Consider the following 25,659-nt stretch of genomic DNA (forward strand, 5'->3'; position numbering starts at 1 on the left):
GTTGTTGAAGAGCATCTCTAATGAACCCCATCACCACCCACACCCTCTTAGCTGGGATGATGGAGGTCCAATTCTTTCATTTGACCACAAACTCATGTATGCATGCAGACTTTCTCCTCATGTTGTCTGTTCCATCTCCACCTTACAGGTCACATGAGTGTGAAAAATGCATCCCTAATGACACCACACTTTGAAAATGTGTGATTAGAACTTCAGTTTCTCACAGTACAGTTATGGCAATACCAGAGAAGGGATGCTTGTCGTAAGGGCTCGCCTGGCGAGCAATCAGAGGCTGTGCTTCTGACCGAGAGCCTTCATTAGGTTATACAATATCGCCCACCACTGGATTTGCAAAGAATTGCAATCGACTTGAGCTTCAGTACTTTGATCACTGGATATGAAACATTACCCTCTTCCATTTTATAATGCTAAATTGTACTTATGAGCAGGGGGGGCAGCAGTTCCATCAGGATGGCTGTGGCCATCCTTTACGCAGTGCCAGCCTTGACACAGATGAAATAACAATTACCAAACTGACAACTGTTACTCGAAATGGAAGCATTACAACCTTGAGCAGTGTCTCTGCTCTGTAGTGGCCTACAGGGTGCACAGTTTCTACTCCAGGACTTGAATATTCCAAACGTTTGATACATATGGGGCACAAGTCAACAAAAGATTTGAACTTCTGCCACCTAAACTAACCAGCAAGTGAGACAATTTGAATGTTAGTTGAAATAACTTAATTATTTTAATGCTGATGTGAAGGAGCTTGTTGAAATGATTCCTGTTTACCATTTTCATGTTGCATTTCAGAGTCCTCTGTGACTACACTTGCAGTCTTTATTTGTTATCCTCTGTCTACATCTATGAGAAAGTATCTAAAGCATCATCAGACACACAGTTGACAGCAAACCAATTCAACTGGGGCCAGACTGTAGGAACTCCCTCTACCAGCCAGCTATGTTGGCTTGTGTGGTCACAGCTGTGACTGTACATCATCTTTAAACCATCTATTAATTAATGTGGAACACTAAATGACTGAAACTTGTTTATCTTTCTATTTTTAACAACCAATTTCATTGGATTCAACATGCTGTGGTTGGCACTTGACAAATTCTGATCAGTCACAGTTTTTCATTTCACTGTATACTTTTTATGTATACTTTGCTTTCTAGATCTATCTGCATGCATTTTTACCATCCTGAAGGAAAAAAAATGTTTCTCTTTTCTTCCTTTCCTCCATCTTTGGCCTGTATGCCTTGTTGCCCCATGTAGGGAGAACCAGGTTTCCCTGGCGCTCCTGGGTTAAAGGTAATGTCGTTTTCTGGTCATTGTGTGAGTGGCAGTTATTACATACACAATCAGATCAGTCATAAATGTCTTTCTTCCACTGCAAAGGGCCAGACTGGCATCCCTGGTACCCCTGGCATCCCTGGCAAGAGGGGCTACAGGGTAGGCCTGGAATGGAATGAGCATCCTAACTGTCTGGTGTCTGTCATCATTATCAGTAACTGGGCGTCTGTAAAGTCACATATTCGTCACTACAGAGTTTTGTGTTTGTGACTGACCAAACCTTAAGTTTTAATGTTGTGTTTTAGCTGACCGTGCTGTTAGCTGTGTGCTGTGGTCTTTATAAAGGATGGTATACTAAGCCAGCATTAATGCTGGTTTAGGATTAGTCTGGCTAAGTCCCTTTTTGTTGCACTGTACAAACCTAATTATACTATTTGTCAGTCATTTTTAACAACGCTCATACATGCATTCTTCAATTGATTCTGAATCAAAGAAGAAAGCATCATCACAAACCACTCTTTAATGTGCTGTGATCTGTGGTAATGTAGAGAAATGGGTAGCACTTTATAATAACTATCAATAAAAGGAGAATTTATATTAAATGCTTTGTCAACCATTTATTAAACAATTGAAAAGCTTCATAAACATCAACTTTATGATCTTTACAGATGAACTGCACAGTATTTATTAACCATGTAATAAGTATTATAAAGTTCAGTTGCCACTTTACAATAAATAGTGTTAATAAATGGTTTATAAAACATTTAATTGTTTGTTAACAATTAAAAAAATATTAACTATAGTTATCATAAAGAGTTATTGAGAAGTCCACTTCCTGGCCTACTAACTCCCTACAACTACATCTCACAGTCTCCATTAGCAGATTTAGTGTGCTCAGTTGTCATGGATCAAATCAAATCAAATCAAATTTTATTTGTATAGCCCAAAATCACAAATCACAGTTTGCCTCAGAGGGCTTTACAATCTGTACAGAGACGACACCCTCTGTCCTTCGACCCTCGATTCGAGTGAGGAAAAACTTGCCCCAAAAAAAGCCCTTTTAACAGGGAAAAAAAATGCGGAAGAAACCTCAGGAAGAGCCACAGAGGAGGGATCCCTCTCCCAGGACGGACAGACGTGCAATAGATGTCGCATGTACAGAGCAGATCAACGAGATCACAATGTATACAATTACTTATATATATATATATATAATTGGAGATGACATGATTCATAGAACAAAACATCCAATCACTGTTGAGGAGGAGGAGGATAGAAAATAGGAGGTACAGCAGATCGGGGGGTCACTTCAGGCCAACCAGAAGAAGTGAATAATGAGAATTATTTATGCTTGAATATTTTATTTTGAAAAGGGACAGTGTGCAGTAATCAACATTCAAACAAAAGTAAATGCACCTCAGTTAGCTGAATGGGAGTCCCTCTGCCGGATGTTAGCATCCCTAGAATACATAAAATTATACCACAGGTACAATAATTAAAAAAAAATATTATGTTGTCATAAAAAGCATAATGCAGTTAAATAACGTGGACGCACAAAATCCTATAACTTCCTACCATGACATAAGACATGGACAGACCAACAGAAGCATCCCAGCAAGTCCTGCATTACATGTCTGGACTGTCAGAACTGCTAAAGTCACAAGGAGTCATCACACAAACCATTCCATGTGATCAAGTGGGACAGTTTTTCAGCAGCCTTCAGTCTGTATAGGAAGTCAGAGAAACGCCCACATCGTGTTAGATCTGATTCTGATTGATTTATAAATGTTATCAGACACATTTATCAGTCTGTACACAGTCTTCAGTTGTTGGTAATTATGACACCACAGCCTATTAAAACTCTGCATTTTACATACATTGTCATGTAAATCAGCTTCATATGAATTTGAGCTGAGCTAAATCATCTGAGCAGACCCACCCCTCTTAGACTACAATAATGAATGGAATACATTAACAGTCAAACACAGAGGAAAGATTGGGCATGAGTGCACAGTGAAGATAGACAACAGTGACAGGAGTTACCATCTCTCCCTTGAATTAACATGTACAGCCACCTAACCAAAATGTCAACTGAGCAAATAATTCACTGATGAAGAAGTGAGATGCAGATGTGAGATGTCGACACTGAGTCAAGATGTCTTTATTTACAAGGTGGAAATGAACTTTTCTGCTCTAATCATGCTGCATCTGTCTTTCAAAAGAAGTAACAATCTGTGTTCCATGTAAATAACTTTGCTCCATTTCATTGTATAAATGTGTTATTCATACCACCAGCTTCACTGTGTACACTTAAGAGGCTCCCAATGGCCTTGTATTGAATAGCTTTTATTTGTTAAAAACTACTATGTTGATTGTTTTCCTTGTGTATTCCATCCATTCATTCGATTGTTCAGTAATTGTTGTCAGTAAATACTTGATTTAAAGTTTCATTCATCAGAATTGTATCCAGGATCACAATTTTAGTGTCCTGTAAGGATTTTTATGATGGGAATGAAACATTTAGAAATACAGAATGCTGAACAAAATCATCCATGACTGACAACATTGAAAACATCAGTATTTAACGCATGAACAGTATTGATATTGGAAATGTTGTTTTTGTACTGGTCTGATTAAAAGTAATAAGTTGTACTATACTAAGCTAAGACTCTATGTACGGCAGGGTGAAAAAGGAGAGCCAAGTATTACAGCCCAGGGAATTAAGGGAGAGCCAGGCTCACCTGGACTGCCAGGCCTAATGGGACCCAAGGTAAAGGCAACAATAAAATTTGATAAGAGGATTGATACCTGCACAAACAGTACGTGGATTAACACTCCATCAAAAGCTCATGGAAGTCTCTGATGCTATTACTCTTCCAGGGTGACAAAGGTGACCAAGGAGAGATGGTAAGAAAAGACGACATTATTAACTTTAAAAGAACATTCTAATAAGAACTGTTTTCCAAAACACAAGTTGAGTGTGTTTATGGAGAATCTGAGTGTCATATCTTCATTTAGGGGGATGCAGGCCCTGAAGGCCCAGCTGGACCGAGAGTAAGTCAGACTCTTAACAACATTTTGCAGATATTGACACACATGTATAGTATCATTATATTGATGCTAAGGATAACAAATGGTCTTTTTCTCCTTATAGGGTCCACCAGGCCCAACTGGCGAGCCAGGAAAGGCTGAAATCCACAACAATGAAAATGTATGTCATTCTTATTGAGCTGCACTTTTCTTACATGTAGAAAAATTAAGGAATAAAATAAAGAGTACTGTTAACTGTTAATATTCCTCCACAGGATATTCGCAACATACCCCTGATGGTCAGTAATTTCTACAGTTTTTTTGTGGCACGTACAAACACATCACTACAATAATTCAAACAAATGAAATGATCTCTTCTCCTCCTAGGGCCCCCCTGGATTACCTGGATCTCCAGGACTACCTGGTGCCAAGGTAGGAGACTTTTTAGAACATGGTTGAGGGGTGGGGTCCACTGGCCAAATTTGGCTTATCATAATGCCAACAATGACTGGTCGAGGCAGATGGCCTCCCACCACTGAGTCCGGTTCTGCTCCGAGGTTTCTGCTTTCTAAAAGGCATTATTTTCTCACCACTGTTACCACTGTTGGTTGGTTGGTAGCCCAAAACACTGGCAAAAACATTGACCCCGGTTCACCTTGTGACATCCCCCAGGAAGTGTTGGTCAACACTCATACATGGTAAACACACATTCCTGGTGGATTACTTTGTAATGTGAATGCAGTATTTCCACTGTTTCCAGAGTTGGAATCCTATCTGTACTATGAGCCACTGCGTGGCTGTGAAGTCTTTGAATTAATGGTTCTGTTCCTCAAACAGGACATTTAATTGTATTTCATGTCACAGCAGTACCAGAAGCAACACCCCTTTTAGTGTTTAAAGGCAGGGTTGATTTTGTTCTAAACAGCCATGAACAAATTTGCAATCAATGAAAGTACTAGAAACTAATTGACGTACAGTGAACTGGAGACCCTGGACGAACTTGCCCTGGTGCAGTTCACTACTTGTCCTCATGGTAATCCAGCCTTGGTGTGTCCTTAGGGAGAAGTGGGTCTACCAGGTGCACCAGGACTGGACGGAGAGAAGGTAATACTTAGTTATTAGTACTCCTTATGAACTACAGTCACTTTAATTGTTGCATCAATGTATATTGTGATAGAAGCCTGTGTATGAGTAATGATCAAAGCTCCCCATTGTAGATTTAATGTAAAATATATCATAACTTCCTTCAGGAAAAATTGAGACATCATGTGTTTTCAGGGACCCAGAGGGAAGCCTGGAGAGCCTGGTCCTGCAGGTCTAGCTGGTCCTGAAGGTCCCAGAGGGGAGGGTGGTGTCATGGGCTTCCCAGGACCCAAGGGAGACAAGGGAGACATTGGTCCATCTGGATCACCTGTGAGTGACTGTGTTAAGCACACACCACACCACATCACATCCCAGCCTGGGGTTCCCTGACCACATAGTCCAACATCTGTCATTATCCAGAGGGAAGGCCTCGGTTTTCCCAGCTGCACTCTTATTATCTAATTAGAGACTTGTTGGCTTAGAAGAGACCCAAGGAATTACACTGAGTTTAACTTTTAATTCACTGTGGCATGGATCCCAAATGTGCCCCCATGTGAAGGGCTATGCTATGTATAGCTTGGTCTAACTATAGTAAATACTGTTAGTCCTGTCCCAGCAAACATTTTGACGTCTATTTGACGTCTAATCAACGTCTGTCAGGCAGGTCGATTCGACGTCTACCAGAGGTGCTGAAATGAAAGTTTTTCTGACGTCGGTCTTATGACCGACCACATTTCGACAGCTCTTAGACCGCATCAATTCACGTCGTTTCAACGACATATCAACGGCTCACAGAGCAGGCTACTTCAATCTATGTCATTATTACGTCGTATAGACGACTTTTCAACGTCTCTACGTGACGTCTATCTGACGTCTAATCAACGTCGGTCAGGCAGGTCAATTCGACGTCTAGCAGAGGTGCTGAAATGAAAGTTTTTCTGACGTCGGTCATTTTGACGTCATCAATTCACGTCGTTTCGACGACATAAAAACGGCTCACAGAGCAGGCTACTTCAATTATTACGTCGTATAGATGACTTTTCAACGTCTCTACGTGGCGTCTATTTGACGTCTAATCAACGTCGGTCAGGCAGGTCGATTCGACGTCTAGCAGAGGTGCTGAAATGAAAGTTTTTCTGACGTCGTTCTCATGACCGACGTCATTTCGACGGCTCTTAGACGGCATCAATTCACGTCGTTTCAACGGCATATCAACCTTTGTCAAAATACACATGTATTGCATTTAAAAATATGTTTACCTAAATCGAGTTTCAACTAGTGCCTACATAACTGGCATTACCACATCCATACATTCTATTACAAGAACAGCTCTTGTGCTGTAGCCTATAGTCTACATGTGCAATTCTCAATGCTCTAATCTGCAACTATTTAAATTAACTTATCAATTTCAGTAAAAAAAATCCTTAAAATGCAAAGAGGTCAAAAAGTCCAATAGACAACACCAGCAAATTTCACATTTGCCAACTTAAAATATCACAGGAATGGTGAACCTGGTTAAAACTTTCATAGTAAATAAACTCAGCTGTGATAAAGTTAAAAATACTCGAATAATGTTCACCCATACTGTAAAATACAAGTAGTACATGGACAAATCTCAGGTAAAAAAAAATTTTTTTTAAAAAGACAGCATTCAGGACCAGATATATGTAACGATTTATCTATATATTGAATAATTGAATAAAAAACGAACATGTTTATTGGAACAAATGTTTTATTGACTTCCTTTTTATTGCAGTCCTGTGGGGGTCTGCCCCTTGCCCCCGCTCCTTGGTGGGGCATGTTTAAGTTGGTTCTGAATCACACTCTCTATTTCTGCATCTGTGGCCTTTGGACTCCATCTCTTCACAGCAGCTGGAGAGAGGGCATAAGAAAAAAATAAACATTTTTACAGAGCGCCTATTCAGAAGTTAAATGCACTTTATAGATGGCAAGAACAAATTGTTTGGGGAGTTGAAAGAGTAATGAAAGAACCACTTCTTAGAGCCACTCAGTAGCCTGAATCTGATGGTTTCTAATAAAGCCAGTAGGCATTAACAGTCTGTGCTATGGTAGCCCAGCTTAGCCCAGGATAGCCACATGCACATGAAGCCCATTCAGTAATTTCAATGATATCAATCTTAGTTTCTTACACTTGATGACATGGAACATCTTTGTGGCTTTAAAAGGCACAACACAGAGAGGCAACACTAAGCATAACTTCTCTTTCATGCAGGTGCCTGGCTGTTCACACAGGGAGCACAATAGCACATTAGAGGTTTTCTTTTAAAGGACAATTCCATTTCATTTCAAACATGTGCTACAGTTTCGGAATACATTTACTCTAAAAGAATGAATTTGAAGATATTCCTCACTGTTGCTGCTGTTATGCATTAGCACCTCTGTCCAAGCATCATCACAACAGCGTAAAACAGTGGCGGATGGCTCTGAGGCTGTATCCAAATATTCATATTCATTCAAGCCCCCCCATTCAAGTGTGTGTGCGTGTGTGTGTGTGTATCTCACCTGGTGTGCGTCTCACAATAAACCTGTGAAGTGAGGTAAATTGGACAAATAGTTATCAAAACAGGCCTATGCGAGGGACAGAGACACACAAATAGATTACTTTTATATGTAGAGAGATAGTGACATTGATTAACCTCTAAAGTCAATAAAAATGTAAAAATTTTAGTACGCCTAAAATAAAAAAAAACTGTAAGGATGACTAACTGCTTGTGGCTTCATCTGAGCATGTCAATGGCATTATGGGGCTGTAGCCACACTATCAGTGAACACTTGTTTCAAATTTGAAGAAGATGGCACAAAGTATGACCATTCTACACCTACGCTGTGATTGACAGATAACCAGCCACACTGTCAGTCACGTCTCTACAATAAGCTGGCGCCCTCTGCCGTTGCGGTCGTGTAGCGACACCAGACAACTATCAGCATGTGTCAACGGTTAGACCCCGGTTATAAGACGATTTCTGGCCACATATCAATGTCCGTGGACCAGATAGTTTTCGGGAGCTGGTATGGACCGTATGGTCCGTCCCGTTTTTGGTGTATGTCAAGCGACACCTATAGGCCTGGCATATGAACTACAGCGTTTTCGGTTGATCCGTCTAGATGCAAATATTCTTGAAACAATGCCGAGGAAGACGGAGAAAAAATAAGGTTTTCGCCCGTCTGGACGGCCCCTTAAAGTGTTTTGGTTCTGTAACGATGCTAAACCGATAGTTGCACAGATGTTCGGCTCGGTTTAGCATCGAGCACCTCACGTAGCCTGTGAGCTAACTCAGGGCTAGTTTCACACGGCAGCTAACTCGGCTGCTAGCCGCCGCTCGGTTACGAATAAAAGCAAAAAAAACAGCTATCTGTAACAATACACGATGCAGCAACAAAATCAAAACTCTAACATGCAACTGATAAACGTATAATGTCTTACCAAACACGGTTTTATTTTAAATTACAGTACTTTTAGTAACTCACCTTTCACAGGTGTCTGTGTCTCCTCCCCGTCAACTGACACTGCAAAGTTCTTCTTGCGCATGCGTAGGAAACCACTAGGTGCGCTAACTACGCGAGGAAAAATAGTTCCTAGATGGATGCTAGAATCACAAACATTTCAGCCCACATTGCCAATATGATACTACATTATTTTCTTAAATTCACGAACATATTTCCATTATTTCGAATAGTTTTTAACATTCGTGCGTTGATAGGTCTTTGAAACAACGTCTAAATGACGTTGGTCATTTCAGCCCCTCAGATAGACGTCAAATCAACCTGCCTGCCCAACGTTAATCAGACGTCCCGACATGATTGGATATCTGCATCTCGACACAGCAGTAGATAGAGGAAATCATTCTTGACAGTGTTTTTTCAGTTAAATATGTTTTCTTTGAGATCGTATTCCCCCTAATGTTAACATGTCGAAAAAAAGTCGAATTAAAGTCACGTCGTGACGCGACGTCGATTGGACGTCTTCATCTAGACGCAGGTCGAGAAAGCGTTTTCTGGCAGTGTTTATTCAGTTAAACCGCTCTAAAATGCATATTTAATTAGGTCATATTTGCCATGATATTATTTTATGATGTTGAAAAACAGTCGAATTAAAGTCACGACGTGACGCGACGTTGACTGGACGTCTTCATCTAGACGCAGGTCGAGAAAATGTTTGCTGGGGTGTATCTAAATGTCTGGCAGCTAGTGTGCTAAAGTGTGATCTATCGTTTTACTCTTTTTATTCTTTGAAATAAAATTCAGAAAACTAGAGTTGTTCCGATTCCGATGCCAGTATCGGAAATGCCTCCGATACTGCCGAAAATGCCGGCATCGGTATCTGCGAGTACTGGAGTCCAGGCACCGATCCCATACCACGTAATTTATTAGCGCCTAGCTTCGTTAGCTCCGAGATTCTACCGGATATGTGTCCGCTGCATTACGGCTCCGGTACGGTTTGGCTCCGTCGTCCTCGTTCGGCAACCCCCACCAGCTGTGTTTTGAGTCCGCCACAGCGCAGCTCCCCCGATCAGCTGGAGTTACGAAACCGAGGAATTCCCGCGATGATTATATAATCACACACGACCGCAGTTATATGCATGTGTTATAAACACAACAACACGAAGTGTTCCCGACTGAAGGATTAGAAGAAGAGCGCGTATTTGTCTCTTATTTGAGGTTTTTGTGCTTGTATCAACACGGAGTGTTTTATTTTGAAAATTAACCGGATGTCATGTTATTATTTCGTGTCTGACTTCCTGTCTGCTCTGTGCTGAATTTGGCTTTATACTGTTCTATTTAAAAATAAATGGCTTTCATTTGCTGTATTCATTCATGTTTTACAAAGGGTTAACCTGAGCCAGGCCTTACCTCATTGATAATCATATCACAGTCATGCAGGCGTAGTATGATATCTATAATTTTTTATAACACACTGGTATCTGTATCGGTACTTGTATCGGCCGATACCCACAGCATAAGTATCGGAATCGGTATCGGGAGGGAAAAAATTATATCGGAACATCGCTACAGAAAACCCAGCAGGCAGTTCAGGAATGCTCTTGAGTAACAAGTAAGATGCTCAGTTTTTATTATTAGTAATGGTCCTGGATGACACATCACGTCCTTGTATTGTGCACTTTCCAAGTAATGTTTGCAGACAGCATGTCCTTATGAGTTATCAACTCATCTTACTTGCTGTTCTGCAGGAATATGTGAGTGAGCCTGTGGAAGATGGTCAGTGATAGAAAAGCTAATCAACTCAACAATATAAAAATATTCCATTGCAACTAAAAGTCCTGCACTCAAAGTTTAGTAAACTAAATATAAGCAAGTATCACAAGCAGAATTAATCATTATGCATATTAGCCCTTTTAGAGTGTTCCATTTATTATTCAATGTGTAATATTGGTCACTCACATATTAATGTATAAGAAGCATTATAACATTGATTTTAACCTCTTTATACACTGTTGGGTAGTTTTAAACAGAAACACTGGAGTAAAGTACAAGTTCCTCAAATAAAATGTTAATGTAGCCTATTTATTTACTTTCCTCATCTGAGTATGGAATTTGAAACATTGTGCTCCAGTAGAGTGCCACAGAAAAGATCCAGAAATCAGTCAGAATTTTTGCACCTCAGGTTCCCTCACTTCAAAGTCTGTGGGTTTTTTTAATTAGTTTTTGGTTAAATACCTGAAATAATGTCTGTGCTTAACGCAAGCTTAAGATATGTTCACCTTTTGTTTGACAGCATAAAAAACATCAGTACATTCCCCATGTTTGAATTGTAAAGGGGTTGCTAAGTGTCTAAATGAGACTACAGAGATTCATCTACTCACTAGTCCGTCTTTACAGGCCCACTTTAGTTACAAACTATTCTAACTCTGACTTTACAACTGTGCATTGATCAGTTTATAGAAAACCTGTATTGTAATTGTGTAGTATGACACTTATTGGTAACGTTTGAGTCGTGCGGCCCCTTTGTTTATAGCCTTACATTAGCTTTAACTTCTGCCGATTCCTGTGAAGATTATTTTGTGAGTATCATAAACTTCAATCCAATACAATATCCAACTGAAAAATCCCATAGGGCTTTTGTGGAGGGAACCAGGGCGATGCTAACTTCCTGGTTAGCCAAAAAAATAGGTCATCCCTGCAGCACTCTATAGAACAAGTCCTCAGTGATGGAGCTTGATTAGTCCTGGTATATAATGGACCACCAGCAGTTGCTGTGAAGGAACTTCACTTTCGGAGTTAGCCACAGAAGTAGTGGCTAACTAAGACTGAGACTTAGCTACCCACACAAGTAAAACACAAAATGGGAACTACACAAGGGCATAAAGGGAGGTTAGGGGATAGGGCCTTGAAAACCGATCGAAGTTTTAAAAAAAAACATGCAGGGCACGTAAAAATTATGGTCTTTGCTTAACATGGACTGCTTCAACATCTCTGAAAATTTTAGATTTCATTTCAAATAGTAAAAAGAAGTGCCCCCGCTGCTGACTGGTACAGAGAATACAAATATTGGATCAAAACAAAACTTTCTCATTTGTCTTTAAGGCTTTGACTCTAACATGAAGATCAATAGTCCCTGTCATTGTGATGTTTTATCTCCCCTTCCTTGTTCTGTAGGGTTTAGATGGCCCTACGGGTGAAAAGGGGGCTACAGGGGTCCCTGGCCCCATTGGATTACCTGGTGCAATGGTACGCAATGGTGCCCCTCAATCTGCATCTCTGTGGATGCAGTGTCTGACCTGGCAAACGGGGAACAGTGCGATGCATTTTGTATTCACCCCCAGTGCTGTGTGAAAAGTGTTGTGCTGCTTCATTTTTCATTCACTTAATAATTTGTCTAATGAAGGAATATATTGTCAATATTGTGTCCTTCTTTGTCTTTGCCACCTATTGTCACAGGGTCCCAAAGGTGAATCTGGAGAAGGAGGAAGGTCAGAAATGGTAAGGGTCAGCCATTAGCCCACAGATCTGATGAGTGCACTTTATGGGAAATGAGAGCACAAAATGTTTTATGAGTAATATTGTCTGAATTAAAAACCTGTCTCTTGTGTTTGTGTGTGTCTGTATTTAGATCTATGGTCCTCCAGGGCCCCCAGGACCTCCAGGACCAGTTGGCCCAGCAGTGAGTCAAATAAGTTATTCAAATCCTAAATCTAAAAACTACCTCATGCCTAAAATTCTTGCACACCACCAAAAAGTTTTCAGTTCATTTGGCTGATTAAGCCTCCGCTGAGGTTGAAGCTGGACAGATTCATGTTTAGAATTACAGGATACCTCCAAACTTAACTAATGAGCAAGAACGATAAAGATGTCACACTTTAGGATAGATGATAGGTGATAAGATCTAAGTAGAGGTCTAATTAGGTACAATAAGTGAGAACCTGTGGGGGGGACCCTCAGTGTGTGGGGCCCTTCATACAGAAACTGGTGTAACACATTTTAGTATCTGCATCCAAAGTGACTGAACAACTTCAAGTTTTATCTCCCTTACCAAGCCAAGACTTGCCTTGTTACTTACCAAAATAGCAAAACAGTCTGGTTTCTTCTCTCTATAATCAACAACCACATCTGGTTTGAAATAAATCCTCAAGCAAAATGGAAAAATATTCCAGCTACTGTATACACGCAGTTTTTTACTTTTGCTGATGCACTTCACCTCTCTCATGTTCCCACCTGCTGTGTCTGTCCTGGTAAATCCCCTCCATACTGTATCCCCTGTCTTCAAACTGACCAGCGTCACCCTGAGAGGCTGTATTCAGTCCCAGTCTGCTGTCCAGCTGTGTTCACTGTTTTTAGCTGAGCTCAGTTGCATGCGATGACTCCCTCAGTGAGCCTGTGCCACAGTCCAGACAGACTCCTGTCAGCTAATAGGCCTATTACCTTCACAGCTAACTGAACAAAGAGCTAAGAGCAGCAGTTGGTGGTTGCTCTGATGATATCCTGCCCCCTGATGTTTTGGAGCTACATTCAAATTCTTGCCATGTTTTACAACTTGCACCTTTACCTGATGCCCCACTCATAGATGTAGCTCAAACATGCCAAACTTGTATGTCTTCTATTTAGTCAGTAATCCCATTTTTTTTTTTATTTGTTCCATCCAGGGATCCCAAGGATCTTCAGGGCCAAAGGTAAGATGTTATTTTCCTCATTATATGTATATATATATATATATATATATATATATATATATATATATACAGTATATATATATTAGGGGTGTCACGATTCTCCAAATCCTCGATTCGATCCTTCAACACGTGTGTGACATGGGGGCATGGCAGCATCGACGATTCTATTTTTTAACTCGAAGTTCGAGATTGTGAATTCATTTCGATTGATTTTGATTTCAAACTCGAAATCGTGACACCCTTTATATATATATACATATATATATAGTTATGTTAAGATGTTATGTTATATATAACCGAATGGCTGTAATGTGTATATATAAATATATATATATACATATACATATACACACACATTACAGCCATTCTGTGCATGAAAATGTAAGAAAATGTAAGAAAGGGTTTTTTTATTACTCTGTCTTTTAGGGAGAGCCAGGCATAGGCATTAGAGGAGAAAAGGGAGCGACAGGTCAGAAGGGTGACAAGGGAGACAGAGGCCATCTTGGACTCCCTGTAAGTACTCCAGACTTGATATTTTAGAATCAATTCACGCCTTTCCTATCATACAGTGTAACACTATAACAGTAATGTTAGCTGGTTGAATGCTGACGTAAGCTATTGTGTAACTTAACAATGACTAATGGGTTATCAAATATGTTGATGAAAGATGGCATGATATCCCTCCAGATTTTCACTATCCATGGTCTTTTTGGTCGCTGATCAATTAGAAAGTGATTCAATCATAACAATTTGTCAGATTACCTACATTCATACCACTTGCAACCTAGAGAAGAGCAGCATGACATTATCACAGCATTCAAGCTTCTCACCCTGTGTGACATCCAAGGAAAAGGTGAATATGGTCTATAGAGTAACCCCCAGGTAAAAACCTTGACTTCTATGACACCATATATTCATGGGTTTGTCCCTTAAGCTTTGAAATGCTTTCAAAGGACCACACTAGGTATTCACATGATTGCCAAAAGTGTTACACCATAAATTGCAGAGTAACTACTCCTTTTATGTGTAACTATTGATCATGTTGCTTGCTATATTGTGTTGTTACAATAATACAATGACTGATGCAGTTGTTTTTGATTAGGAATGTCTCAGTCAGACCTTAAAGTGACAGTCAAATCCTTCCCTTAAAGTCTGGTGATATTCTTTATGTTTTCTATTGCTTACAAATCCTTTGAAATGACCTGATCCAACAATCCTAGTGTGTGTAACTGAATCCTGACATATCTTCTTCCTCTGTGCCGCAAAGCCCATTGTTGTCCAAAAGACATCAGTAAGCCATACTGTTGCATTGGCTGACATATTCCTAAGTTATAATGAGCACACATGCTGTAGTTTATTTTGACTCAGTCCCACATACATTCTCCTGCTGCCCCAAGTACTCACTTAACCAAATGTGGATTCATCCACAGCTGAAAATAGTCCCACATAAATGCACTTTTACCTCCTGTGTGAGCAGCAGAGAGCAGCTGTTTTATGACATTTCTGAGCCGTCATAGATGAAACTATATATCTGTGAGGTGTTTTTAGGTAATTTCTTCAGTAAGAACCAGTGGGCTCAGGGCTGACAGCCACAGACAGAGTAGACCAGTCTGCAAGTATTTGAGATAGACCAACACATCAGTGGAGTTCGTCTTATCAAGGGATTTGTTGACAATAATTTACAGAAAAACACCAGACTGACCCTTTAAAAAAGAGCTGTGATGTTGTATCATGACAGTGACAAAGTGTGAAAACGGTCAAACTAGCACTGCTATGAAGGTGACATGGCTGTAGACTTGATGTCATCATCGACATAACCAGTAGAAGTTACTCACGATTACTGTCACTCACTTTACCTCCACCTCCAGCACTTCATCACCCCTCACTTGTCATCATCTGAATATGTTTTTTATGTCACTTGAGTCACAGCTTCACTCACCCCCCACCTCCCCATCCCAACCCCACCCTCCACCCCACCTTCCTCCCACCATCTCCCTATCATCTCTGCTCTCTAACTATGTACAACGCTACACAGGGGGCTCATGGGTTAGACGGCAGACCGGGTCCAGTGGTGAGTGGTGCAAGTCCTGCTCCGGTCCCCTCACCCTTCTCCTCCTCTTCCTCTTCCTCCTCCTCCACCCCTCTGCTACAGCTTGCTAATTGTCTGCCTTGTCTGCTTGTCATGTCTGCTTGCTTTCCTGCTTCCCATGCCTGTCCTGTCTCTTTTTCCTTCTGAAGTAGCTCTGTGAGGACAGGCCTGTTCAGGGTTGAGTTCTGAGGATGTAATGGCACGAAGAATCTACTTTCAAACATGGCAGACACAGTACATATATCACTATGCCCCATAGTTTATAACTGTAGTCATTTAAGGGCCAAAAGCCATTATTAAAGTGTGTCTAGAACAGAATTTTGTTTAAAGTCTAACTTCCAAACTAAGCAAAGAAGACACCCTATTAGTACTATCTGGACAGGCCTGGTAGACATATCAACCAATACTGGCTTATTAAAGAATATCAGACTCACACATATCTCATCATAGAAAGTTTTAAACTTTCAAATGGATAGACCTGTATTGGCCTAAAAAACTCAAGCTATTGTTCATATGATACACCCTATGATTAAAGGTGTCCAGTGTGTAGGATTTTGGAGGATTTAAAGGGGAACTCCGGTTTTTTGACACCTGGACCTTATTTATAGGTGTAATTATGCTCATACACTCACACAGACAATTGTAGTGCAGCTTGGAGTCCTTCGGACGTTAGTTAGATCCAACTGATCATGACCGCAGCACACGGGGGCCACGGCAATAGAGCTTCTACATAGGAATTATCTGCCGCGAAACTCGCTCATTTCACCTACATTTTGTCATGAATGGCCAGTGTTATCATCATGTCAGCTCAGCTACCTTGTTGTCGTCAACCCTGTTTCTCCTTTATTTCTCCTGCGTAATAACTTCAGTCTGTGGTCTGTATTCTACACAAGCCATTACTATAAAGTTATCCAAATTCGCCAAGTTATTTACTTAAAAAACAAACAAATTCATGGAAAATAGACCCTTTATGCATGTATAGACTACTTACTCAATCGAAAGTTGGCCGTTTGGTCCTGCTGGCTTTGGCTGGGTCTTCCAATTTACTTTCGGGACATGGAAAAAAGTCACTACCACAGCCCGGTTTATCATTGCCGAGAAATCCTCCAGAGTAGTCAGACATATATTTATGGAGACATCAATACGTGTATCCGCTGGGCTCAAGTCCCACTCTGAGCAGCAAATACATTCCTCTTCTGTTGCCATCGGTGAGCAGTGTCCACAAGAGCACCACCAGTTAGCAGGTATTCGTGGACGTGCAGCGATTTCTTGTTCTTGGGCCAGCTGTTCGTCTCTCTGCCTCCGCGTCCTCCTTTCCTCCTCGTCAGTGTATTCTGGCTCAAAACGGTAAGGACACCCATCATACTCAAAGTCGTCGTCCGACACCTCTACATCAGATAAATATTCTGCCATGTTGCACAGAAATAGCCGACCAAAACAAAGTGAAACAGCTGAGTTTTTGCGGCGCATGTCTATGACGTCATCAAAAGTTTGTTTGAAAAAATCCCCAGGTGACGACGACAACAAGGTAGCTGAGCTGACATGATGATAACACTGGCCATTCATGACAAAATGTAGGTGAAATGAGCGAGTTTCGCGGCAGATAATTCCTATGTAGAAGCTCTATTGCCGTGGCCCCCGTGCGCTGCGGTCATGATTGGTTGGATCTAACTAACGTCCGAAGGATTCCACGCTGCACTACAATTGTCTGTGTGAGTATATGAGCATAAATACACCTATAAATATGGTCCAGGTGTCAAAAAACCGGAGTTCCCCTTTAAGGGGCAGAAGTGGGATTTAATATTCATTAATATGTTGTCATTGAAGAACAGTTGTGTTTCCATTACTTACAGTAGGCCAGATTGGACAAACCAAACACTGACTTTAGGGCTGTCGTGCTTTTCTTGTATTTAGCAGCCACCGTAGGGAAGTTTGAGAGGAAAGGTGTTGCAGGTTGTAGTTGCAATCTGTAACTACACTGCTAAAAACCACTAAATCCTACACACTGTACCTTTAATAGGAATGCATGAATAAATGAATAAATAACTAAATAAATAAATAAATGGCACTCAGTTGAGCACATACCTTTGCCAAAGCACAACGTTCCCTTTTGTGCTCACTCACCACCACATAACTACGCCTATCCTGCAATGTTAAAGAAGGTGAGAGAACATTCCTGGATCCCCATCGAAAATTAATGACGTCCACCAACAAAGAAAGGGACACAGGTGAAAACCTGACCCCCTCGGCGGAGGTAAAATTCTAATTCAATGAAACTACAAACTACAAAAGCTTTTGATGTGAAACATCTGTAGAAAGTTAAAAAGAAAAGAAAAGAAAAAAAACTGTCAAAGTAGAACAGATTGACTCTTGTTACGCTGATGCAATGAATGCTGTGGAAATATACACTGTGCTAATTGTGCCCTACACTTGCCTCTAATTCAGTTTGCCTGAGACTGGATAGGTTTATTTGAATAGCAGCTTTTATTTTAGTTGTCACTGTTTGAGCACCATAACATTGTAATTTGTTACCTCCAGATAATGATGTAAGCAATTGTAATTATGAGATAACATTGTAATACTGACAGCACAAACATGAGAATCCATGGCCACTCTGGGTTTGTAGTTGAAGGCGTTTCATTACTTAAGAATAATAGTCAGATAGTAATAGTTCATTATCTATCACACTGCCTGAGGCCACATACTGTAACAGTGTAACTCCTCAGTCCTCAATCCTGCCTCAACAGTTTCCTGCCTCATGATCCTGTATCAGCAATGGGTTTTCATTGCTGAGAACTGTCCAAAAGTAGCATGCAGGGATGCCCATACTGCATGTTGACATGCCATACAGTGCACTCCACACAGCGCTGTACATACTGGATATGCCTGAGATGCAAGGTCTTCCTCTCCAATCCTGACTGCTACTCAGATAGAGAACTGCAGCTGTTGACATCTGATTCATTTTCCCTCCTTTTTAACGGTTTGGACAGTAGTTCAACAAGCTTGGTGTGTTAATGATGAAGGTGTCAGGACAGAAACATATGTCCTGACACTCCAGATTAATTATAAAGAAGGTCAAAATGGACATATCACCACCATCATAAGGCTTGTTGATGTACTGATTTAAAGTATTTAATGATGATATTTTCTCTAAAACTAATTTGTATTGTATCTGCCACCAGGTATTTATTTTATTCGCTCTTTTCTATTTTAAAGGGTCTAATAGGACCAGCAGGTGTGCCAGGGCCAGCAGGACCAAAGGGAGAGAGAGTGAGTGTCTGTGTGTGTGTGTGTGTGTGTGTGTGTGTGTGTGTGTGTGTGTGTGTGTGTGTGTGTGTGTGTGCGCGTGCGTGCGTGCGTGCGTGCGTGTGTGTTTCTGTTCTTATTCTAAAATAAATATATAGTATCAGAAGGATATAGACTTTGGAATTGATCTCATCACTACAGGGTGAAAAGGGAGATGCAGGATTACCAGGACCAACTGGGCCTCAAGGCATCCCTGTAAGTCTGCATTCAATTTTTAATGTTCATCTCAGCAGGGAGCATTTCCTCTTCATCTACAGCTCCATGTTTATAACGATGGGGAACATTTAACCAGAGTGTTATTAGATAAACTGCTTTATCAAAATTTAAATTCCGATCGTTTATGCTTGTCTGATTTGGAAATGTGGAGCATGTTGGTGTTGTCAGACATGCACCGAACTTAGAGTTGGTTTCACATGATTTTAGATTAAGATTAATAGATTCAGACAGAAAGTAAACAAAATAATTTTGGGATAAGGATTATAACTCATTGTCCATGATAGCAGCATGCACGCCAATCTCATGTGTTCTCAATGTTACTCTCTTCTGACGACCGATTGTCAATTGAGTTTGATTTAGCTACTGCAGAGTACTGAGCATTTGCCCACCACTGATGAAAGTCTCATCCTGTGGGAAACATGTTGCACCCAGTAGCTCCAATGCCTGACATGGAAAGTGTTTTACTTATGGAAGCCCCACAACAAAAAAATAAATGTCCTGTGTTTATAATGTACCAACAGGTGAAAAAAAGGTGAAAATGGTGTCAAAGAAAAAGTTGTGGCAGGACGAAAAAAATTGTCAGGATGATTTTGATCAGGATCAGGTGTCTGTTTTGCTAATCGCTTTCAGCTACAAGAGGCTGTATGGGTTGGTTAGCATTCATTCACCTGCCAAACCTTTTCTTCACTTCTCACAGATGGAAAATAAGTTACAAAAAAAAATGAAAAACAAATTCACTTGTTTTATTAAGTTTTTTACAGCCTCGGTGGTATCAATGAGGGCACTTTTGTTTTTGCTAATGTCAGTTTGAACATGGCCTATGGTGGCAAATGAACATATTTCCCGAAGTGAGATAAACAAGTACACCATTGTTCTTTCTCATTTCTTTTTGCAGGGTTTAGTAGGACCACAAGGGCTCAAAGGGAACCGGGTAAGATACTACTTATAATGTTTTGTTAGTTATAAAGTTAGCAGGACCAAGGACACAATTCTGGCTAGAAGACAGATTTCATTTGATTACACACAGACCAGGTCACTTCTATGCTTTTACTCATTAAATTCAGAAACTGAACTAAAACCATATTACAACAACACAGGCTAGTATTTGCATCCACAAGAGGGCACCTGAGGAGAATTGTGACTTCAAAGAAGCTCTCAAGGAGGAGATGAGGATTAAATAACTGAATATGAATAAATCTCTTTGATGTCATGCATGAAAAGAAAGCCAGATGAGTCAGATAGTTTGCTTTGATTTTTTTTTTTAAAGATCCTGAATAATTCTTATGAAGATGTCTTTTGCCTTTCTGAGGCTAATGTATTTGTTCTGCAGTGGCTTTGTTTTGAAACTGAGTGTCATATATGCATATTATAATAGACTTTAACCCATCAATCATTTTTGTATCAAAGAAAAAAAGATGTAAATGTTGATACTGGAGACAGCCTCCAGGAGCAGTCCTGGTTTGTCTTTTCTGTGACATCATAATGTGGTGTTAGTTTTGAAACTGAGATGGATATCATTCTCATGTCTGTGCCTTTAAACAGCTGTAATCAATACTTTTATATAAATGCACCATATCAGTATGAGTAAGGTGTGAAAGTTGTTGCTCCACGGAGAATTATCAAATTCCTCTCAGCTCTACAGAGACAGCACATACACTTTAGTGTTGGTTCAGTGTGTCTGCCCTCATAGCATTGTTTCCAGCAGCAGCAGAAGCAGCAGCAGCAGCAGCAGCAGCAGCAGCAGCAGGCAGCTGTTTCTTGTAAAACAGTTCTAAAAACCCACTGTACACTACCTGCCCAGCATCAAATAGCAGACACAAAGGCAGCAACTAGCTGGTGAACATAGTGGCACATTTAGCAGGTAAAGAGACAGATATTTCTCTAAGTAGTTGGTGGAGAGCTAAAAGGAGAGTGAAATTCATCACCAGAAGCATGACTCCAGATGAAAGCTAATGTTGTTCTGTATAAACAGGACACTGTTTATTTGCATGTTTGCCATATCAATTTAGAAGATGATAATGGGTGCGTTAGTAAAGAGTCACTCCAATGCATTCTGGCACAAACTGGACCGTTCATCAATCCAGAGTGCTGTTGAAATAAACACTCTGTATAATAATAATAATAATAATACATTTAATTTATATAGCGCCTTTCAGGGTACCCAAGGACGCTTAACAAAGTGGAACATAAAAAACAAAGAATAGATGGATAACCAAAATACATATAAGATAAAGAACTAGAAAAGTTGATTGTTGGGGCTAGGGATGGCTCGATACAACTTTTTCATGTCCGATACCGATACCGATACCGATATTGCAACTTAGAGTATCTGCCGATACCGATATCAATCCGATACCGTCTTTTCTCCTGTTCATGTTAATAATACATATAATTTGTATAGACGTACTTTGCTTAATATGAACATCTAAAAACACCATGTTCAAACTGTGCAACAACCGATACCAATCCGATACCGTCTTTTCTCCTGTTCATGTTAATAATACATATAATTTGTATAGACGTACTTTGCTTAATATGGACATCCAAAAACACCATGTTCAAACTGTGCAACAAATATTCTGCTCCCCTAAAGGAAGAAATAAAATCCAGGTTTTCCCCCAGAAAACTTGTTAAGCCTGGTGGTAGGGTGGCCCACCAGCGGCCCACTGGTGCCCAAGCGTGTTTTTTTGTGTCAGGGGCCTGACCCTGACCATTGACTGATGGCAGGGCTCTATAGGTAACAGATTCATTAATGGAGTAGTAGAATTTAGAAGGAGTGATTCCATAAGGCTTTAAGATCAATGTTAAAAGTTGACTGGAAATTTGAAAATATTATCATTATCATGTGTTATTATAAGACATTTATGTAACACCAGGCCTTACAGATTGCTGTTCAACCAACCACAAAAATAAATAAATAATAAAAATACTATTTAGATGAATAATATCAACTGTCTGCACTAAAAACTAAAAAACAACTGCCTGGTGTCTCCAGAGATTTTTATATTTTCCTCAGAGATTTTTACAATCTGGAATCACGCAAACATGACCACGCGTCTTTTTCCGGTCAGTCGTCATGGAAACATGACAATCACGGATCTACCAAAGATACTCTGTAATCTACTGTTTGGACCAGAGAAAACAAACATGTGTAAACGTGAACAAACGAGCCTAAAAAATGAAACACTGGGTCATTTTCACATCTGGTGAAAGCACCTCGGCTCACAGAAGTCCGGAGCTCTGACGCTGCAGGGGACGATGTGCTAACAGCTAACAGCTACTAGCCACTGCAGCAGCTGGCTGAGCCTTTAGAGCCACGGCTCAGCTCACATTAACGGCTACGAGGTCGACGTCGACTTGGTGCGTTCCTCTCGGTCAGCTGATGAAGCAGCGGTCTGATGAGCATGATGTCCGTGACATGTCCCGTTTGCGCGACGAAGTTGTGTAAAAAAAAAAATTATAGGCTATAATACACTGGGGGAAACCCTGCTTGTGCGCAAAGTAATTCCACACAGCTGACATGATAAAATCGCTAGGCTGTCACTCACGACGTTCTGTTTAAACATGCTGCAGCGGCTGCATCTCTGTTTACGGCACATTGCGCAACTGCTGTTGCTGAGGCGATAGTGCCTTACGGCATGTCGCGGAAAGTGAAGTTGAGCATTTGGGCTTAGGTATCGGATCGGACGGGCTATAGTTGTTTTTTCCGATGGTCGATCCTGAAATTTTGACCAATATCGGACCGATACCGATCCTGAGTATCATAACGAGCCACCCCTAGTTGGGGCTGGACCTTATTGAATAGATAGGTTTTTAAGTCTTTTTTGAAGTTCTCCAGAGAAGTCTGTTTGTGGGAAAGTGTTCCAGAGAGTGGGGGCTGTCACACAGAAAGCTCTGTCGCCGAGGGTTTGCAGTCTGGTGTGAGGGATGAAGAGCTGGTGTGTGCCTGATGAGCGCGGCTTCCGAGACTGGGTATAGGGGTGGAGGAGGTCTGACAGGTATTGGGGGGCGACGGAATGGAGAGATTTATAGGTCAGGAGGAGAATTTTGTAAGTGATGTGTGATTTGACTGGGAGCCAGTGAAGGCAGATGAGAGTGGGGGTGATGTGTTGCCAGGGCTTGGTGCGGGTGAGGACCATGGCAGCGGAGTTCTGCACATACTGGAGCCTGTCCAGGGTTTTGGAAGGGAGCCCAGACAGGACTCCATTACAGTAGTCCAGGCGGGAGGTGATAAAGGCATGGATGAGGGTCTCTGCCACAGGTTCTGAGAGGGAGGGCCGGAGTCTGGAGATGTTTTTAAGGTGATAAAAAGCTGATTTGGTAATGGATTTTATGTGTGCTTGAAAGAATAGAATCAAGGATGACACTCAGGTTGTGGACTTCCGTGGATGGGGAGATAGAGCAGCCGTCCACATCCAGGAGAAGATCTCCAACCTTCTGGAGCAGCGCCTTGGAGGCCACAACCTTGAGCTCAGTTTTATTGGTGTTTAGTTTGAGTTAATTTGATGTCATCCAGAGTTTTATATCGTGCAGGCAGTTGATGAGTGACTGTGGGGGTAGCTGGGTGGATGGTTTGGTGCAGAGATATAATTGAGTGTCATCAGCATAGGAGTGGAAGTTGAGACCATGTTTGCGAATTATCTGACCAAGGGGGAGCATGTAGATGGTGAAGAGGAGGGGTCCAAGCACAGATCCTTGAGGCATGCCTTGGTTGACTGGCGGTGGGGTGGAACTGGAGTCTTCAGTGGTGACAAACTGTTTTCTGTCTGTTAGATAAGACTGGAACCAAGAGAGTGCTGTACCGGTGTGGCCAAGGTAGTCAGATAGGCGCGTGAGGAGGATGGTGTGGGAGATTGTGTCGAAGGGTGCAGAGAGGTCCAGGAGGATCAGAATACTGATGTGGCCAGAATCGGCAGCGATGAGGAGGTCGTTGGTGATCTTGATGAGGGCAGTTTCTGTGCTATTGCGTGCCCTGAAACCAGGCTGAAAGGGTTCATAGAGCTCATGGTTGGACATGTGCTGATGGAGTTGGGTGACGGCATGGTGGTCTGAAACAGCGAGGTCCAGGCACTGCAGGTGGGAGGGAGCTGTGCCAGTGAAGCACACCAGATCCAGCATGTGGCCTTTGACATGGGTGGGACCTTTAACATGCTTTGTGATGTTGAAGCAGTCCAGGAGTGACAGGAATTCAGAGGCAAAGGGGCAGCTGGTGTCCACATGGATGTTGAAATCACCAAGTAGGAGTGTAGATGCAGACATGGAGCAGATGGAGGTGAGAAGCTCAGACAGCTCAGACAGGAAGGTGGTGGAGGCTTTTGGAGGGTAGTAGATGAGAACAACCTGTAGCTGTGTATGCCCAGCCAGAGAGAAGGCTGCACACTCAAATGAGGTGAAATTCAGCACTGGAAGTTGTTTAACCAGGATGTCGGCTCGATGTATGACTGCCAGCCCACCACCATGGCCCTTGGAGCGGGGCTTCTGTATGTAAACATAGCCTGGGGGAGTGGCTTGATTTAGAGTAAACAAGTCCTGCTGATGCTGCCATGTTTCAGTTAGGCAAAGAAAGTCAATTTTCCTGTCTGTGATGATGTCATGGATGAGTAGTGCTTTGTTGTTTAGTGAATGAGGATTCAGCAGCATGAAAGCTGCAGTGTTACTCACAGATGCTGATGCAGGGGATATGGAGGAAACAGTGCCATTCACACAAGCCAAGGGTCTCAGATTGCTCGGTGTGCGCCCCTGTGGTTGGTTTTGATGACGTTGTGCCGGTGTGATGGAGCACCTGTCAGTCAGCACGGAGGGAATAGCATTGTATTGTTGTTTGTTATTGTATTGTATGTTTAAGTACAGAGCTGGAGTCAGAGCATGGTTAGCTTTGCTTGACATAAAGCTTAAAATGGGGGTAAGCAGCTAGGCTGGTCGTGTCCAAAGTCTTAAGCTCACTAATAAACACTTTGTTTAATCTATAGACAGAAATGAACAAAGTCCAGTTTGCAGGGGGAGTTACATGTTAGAACTAATTTATATCATGGGGAAATACTTTACAGTCAGTACACTGCAGCCTGTGTGTATTTTCCTAAGGTTTAGTCATCACTGTGAGTCAGGTTTGGTACCATTGTGCCTATACAGAGAACAATAATATTAGCTCACTGTCTATACACATCCTAACTCCAGCTCTGAACGCTCCACATTAAAGGTACGGAAGCCTATTGCTGCCACACAAGGAGAAAAAAACAAAACACTTTTTTAATTTTGTGGCAGCAATAGGCTTCCATGAAAATGAGATTGATATCCATGCTCTTACTCTTTGAAATAAACCATGCTATTTATTTCCCAAAATGTTGAACAATTCCTTCAGTTGACACTGAAAATCAATAGCCCTTCAAAACAATAAAGACTGTATTTCATCTGCAGGTTCCAGTGTATCAGAAAATCTGTTTCCAATGCCCACATACCCTCCCTCTAAGAGAATGTTTCCTTCCCATTAACCTGTGA

At 41.3% G+C, this 25,659-nt stretch overlaps 1 protein-coding gene across 1 annotated transcript in view; it reads left to right on the top strand.

The window, feature by feature from the left end:
* LOC311270681 (uncharacterized protein) overlaps window positions 1-25,659 on the top strand; it is a 77,545-nt gene that overhangs the window by 41,954 nt on the left and 9,932 nt on the right. The window contains exons 19-37 of the mRNA XM_084375746.1: window positions 1,276-1,311; window positions 1,399-1,452; window positions 3,977-4,063; window positions 4,174-4,200; window positions 4,312-4,347; window positions 4,448-4,504; window positions 4,599-4,622; window positions 4,711-4,755; window positions 5,383-5,427; window positions 5,602-5,736; window positions 12,043-12,114; window positions 12,325-12,366; window positions 12,497-12,547; window positions 13,527-13,553; window positions 13,980-14,066; window positions 15,589-15,624; window positions 18,859-18,912; window positions 19,090-19,143; window positions 20,060-20,095. Of these exons, the coding sequence (XP_084231872.1) occupies window positions 1,276-1,311; window positions 1,399-1,452; window positions 3,977-4,063; window positions 4,174-4,200; window positions 4,312-4,347; window positions 4,448-4,504; window positions 4,599-4,622; window positions 4,711-4,755; window positions 5,383-5,427; window positions 5,602-5,736; window positions 12,043-12,114; window positions 12,325-12,366; window positions 12,497-12,547; window positions 13,527-13,553; window positions 13,980-14,066; window positions 15,589-15,624; window positions 18,859-18,912; window positions 19,090-19,143; window positions 20,060-20,095 (1,005 nt within the window). The remainder of the gene's footprint in view (window positions 1-1,275; window positions 1,312-1,398; window positions 1,453-3,976; window positions 4,064-4,173; window positions 4,201-4,311; window positions 4,348-4,447; window positions 4,505-4,598; window positions 4,623-4,710; window positions 4,756-5,382; window positions 5,428-5,601; window positions 5,737-12,042; window positions 12,115-12,324; window positions 12,367-12,496; window positions 12,548-13,526; window positions 13,554-13,979; window positions 14,067-15,588; window positions 15,625-18,858; window positions 18,913-19,089; window positions 19,144-20,059; window positions 20,096-25,659) is intronic.

Source organism: Pagrus pagrus (assembly GCF_965226575.1).
Source record: "Pagrus pagrus genome assembly, chromosome: 15".
Classification (NCBI taxonomy): Eukaryota; Metazoa; Chordata; class Actinopteri; order Spariformes; family Sparidae; genus Pagrus; species Pagrus pagrus.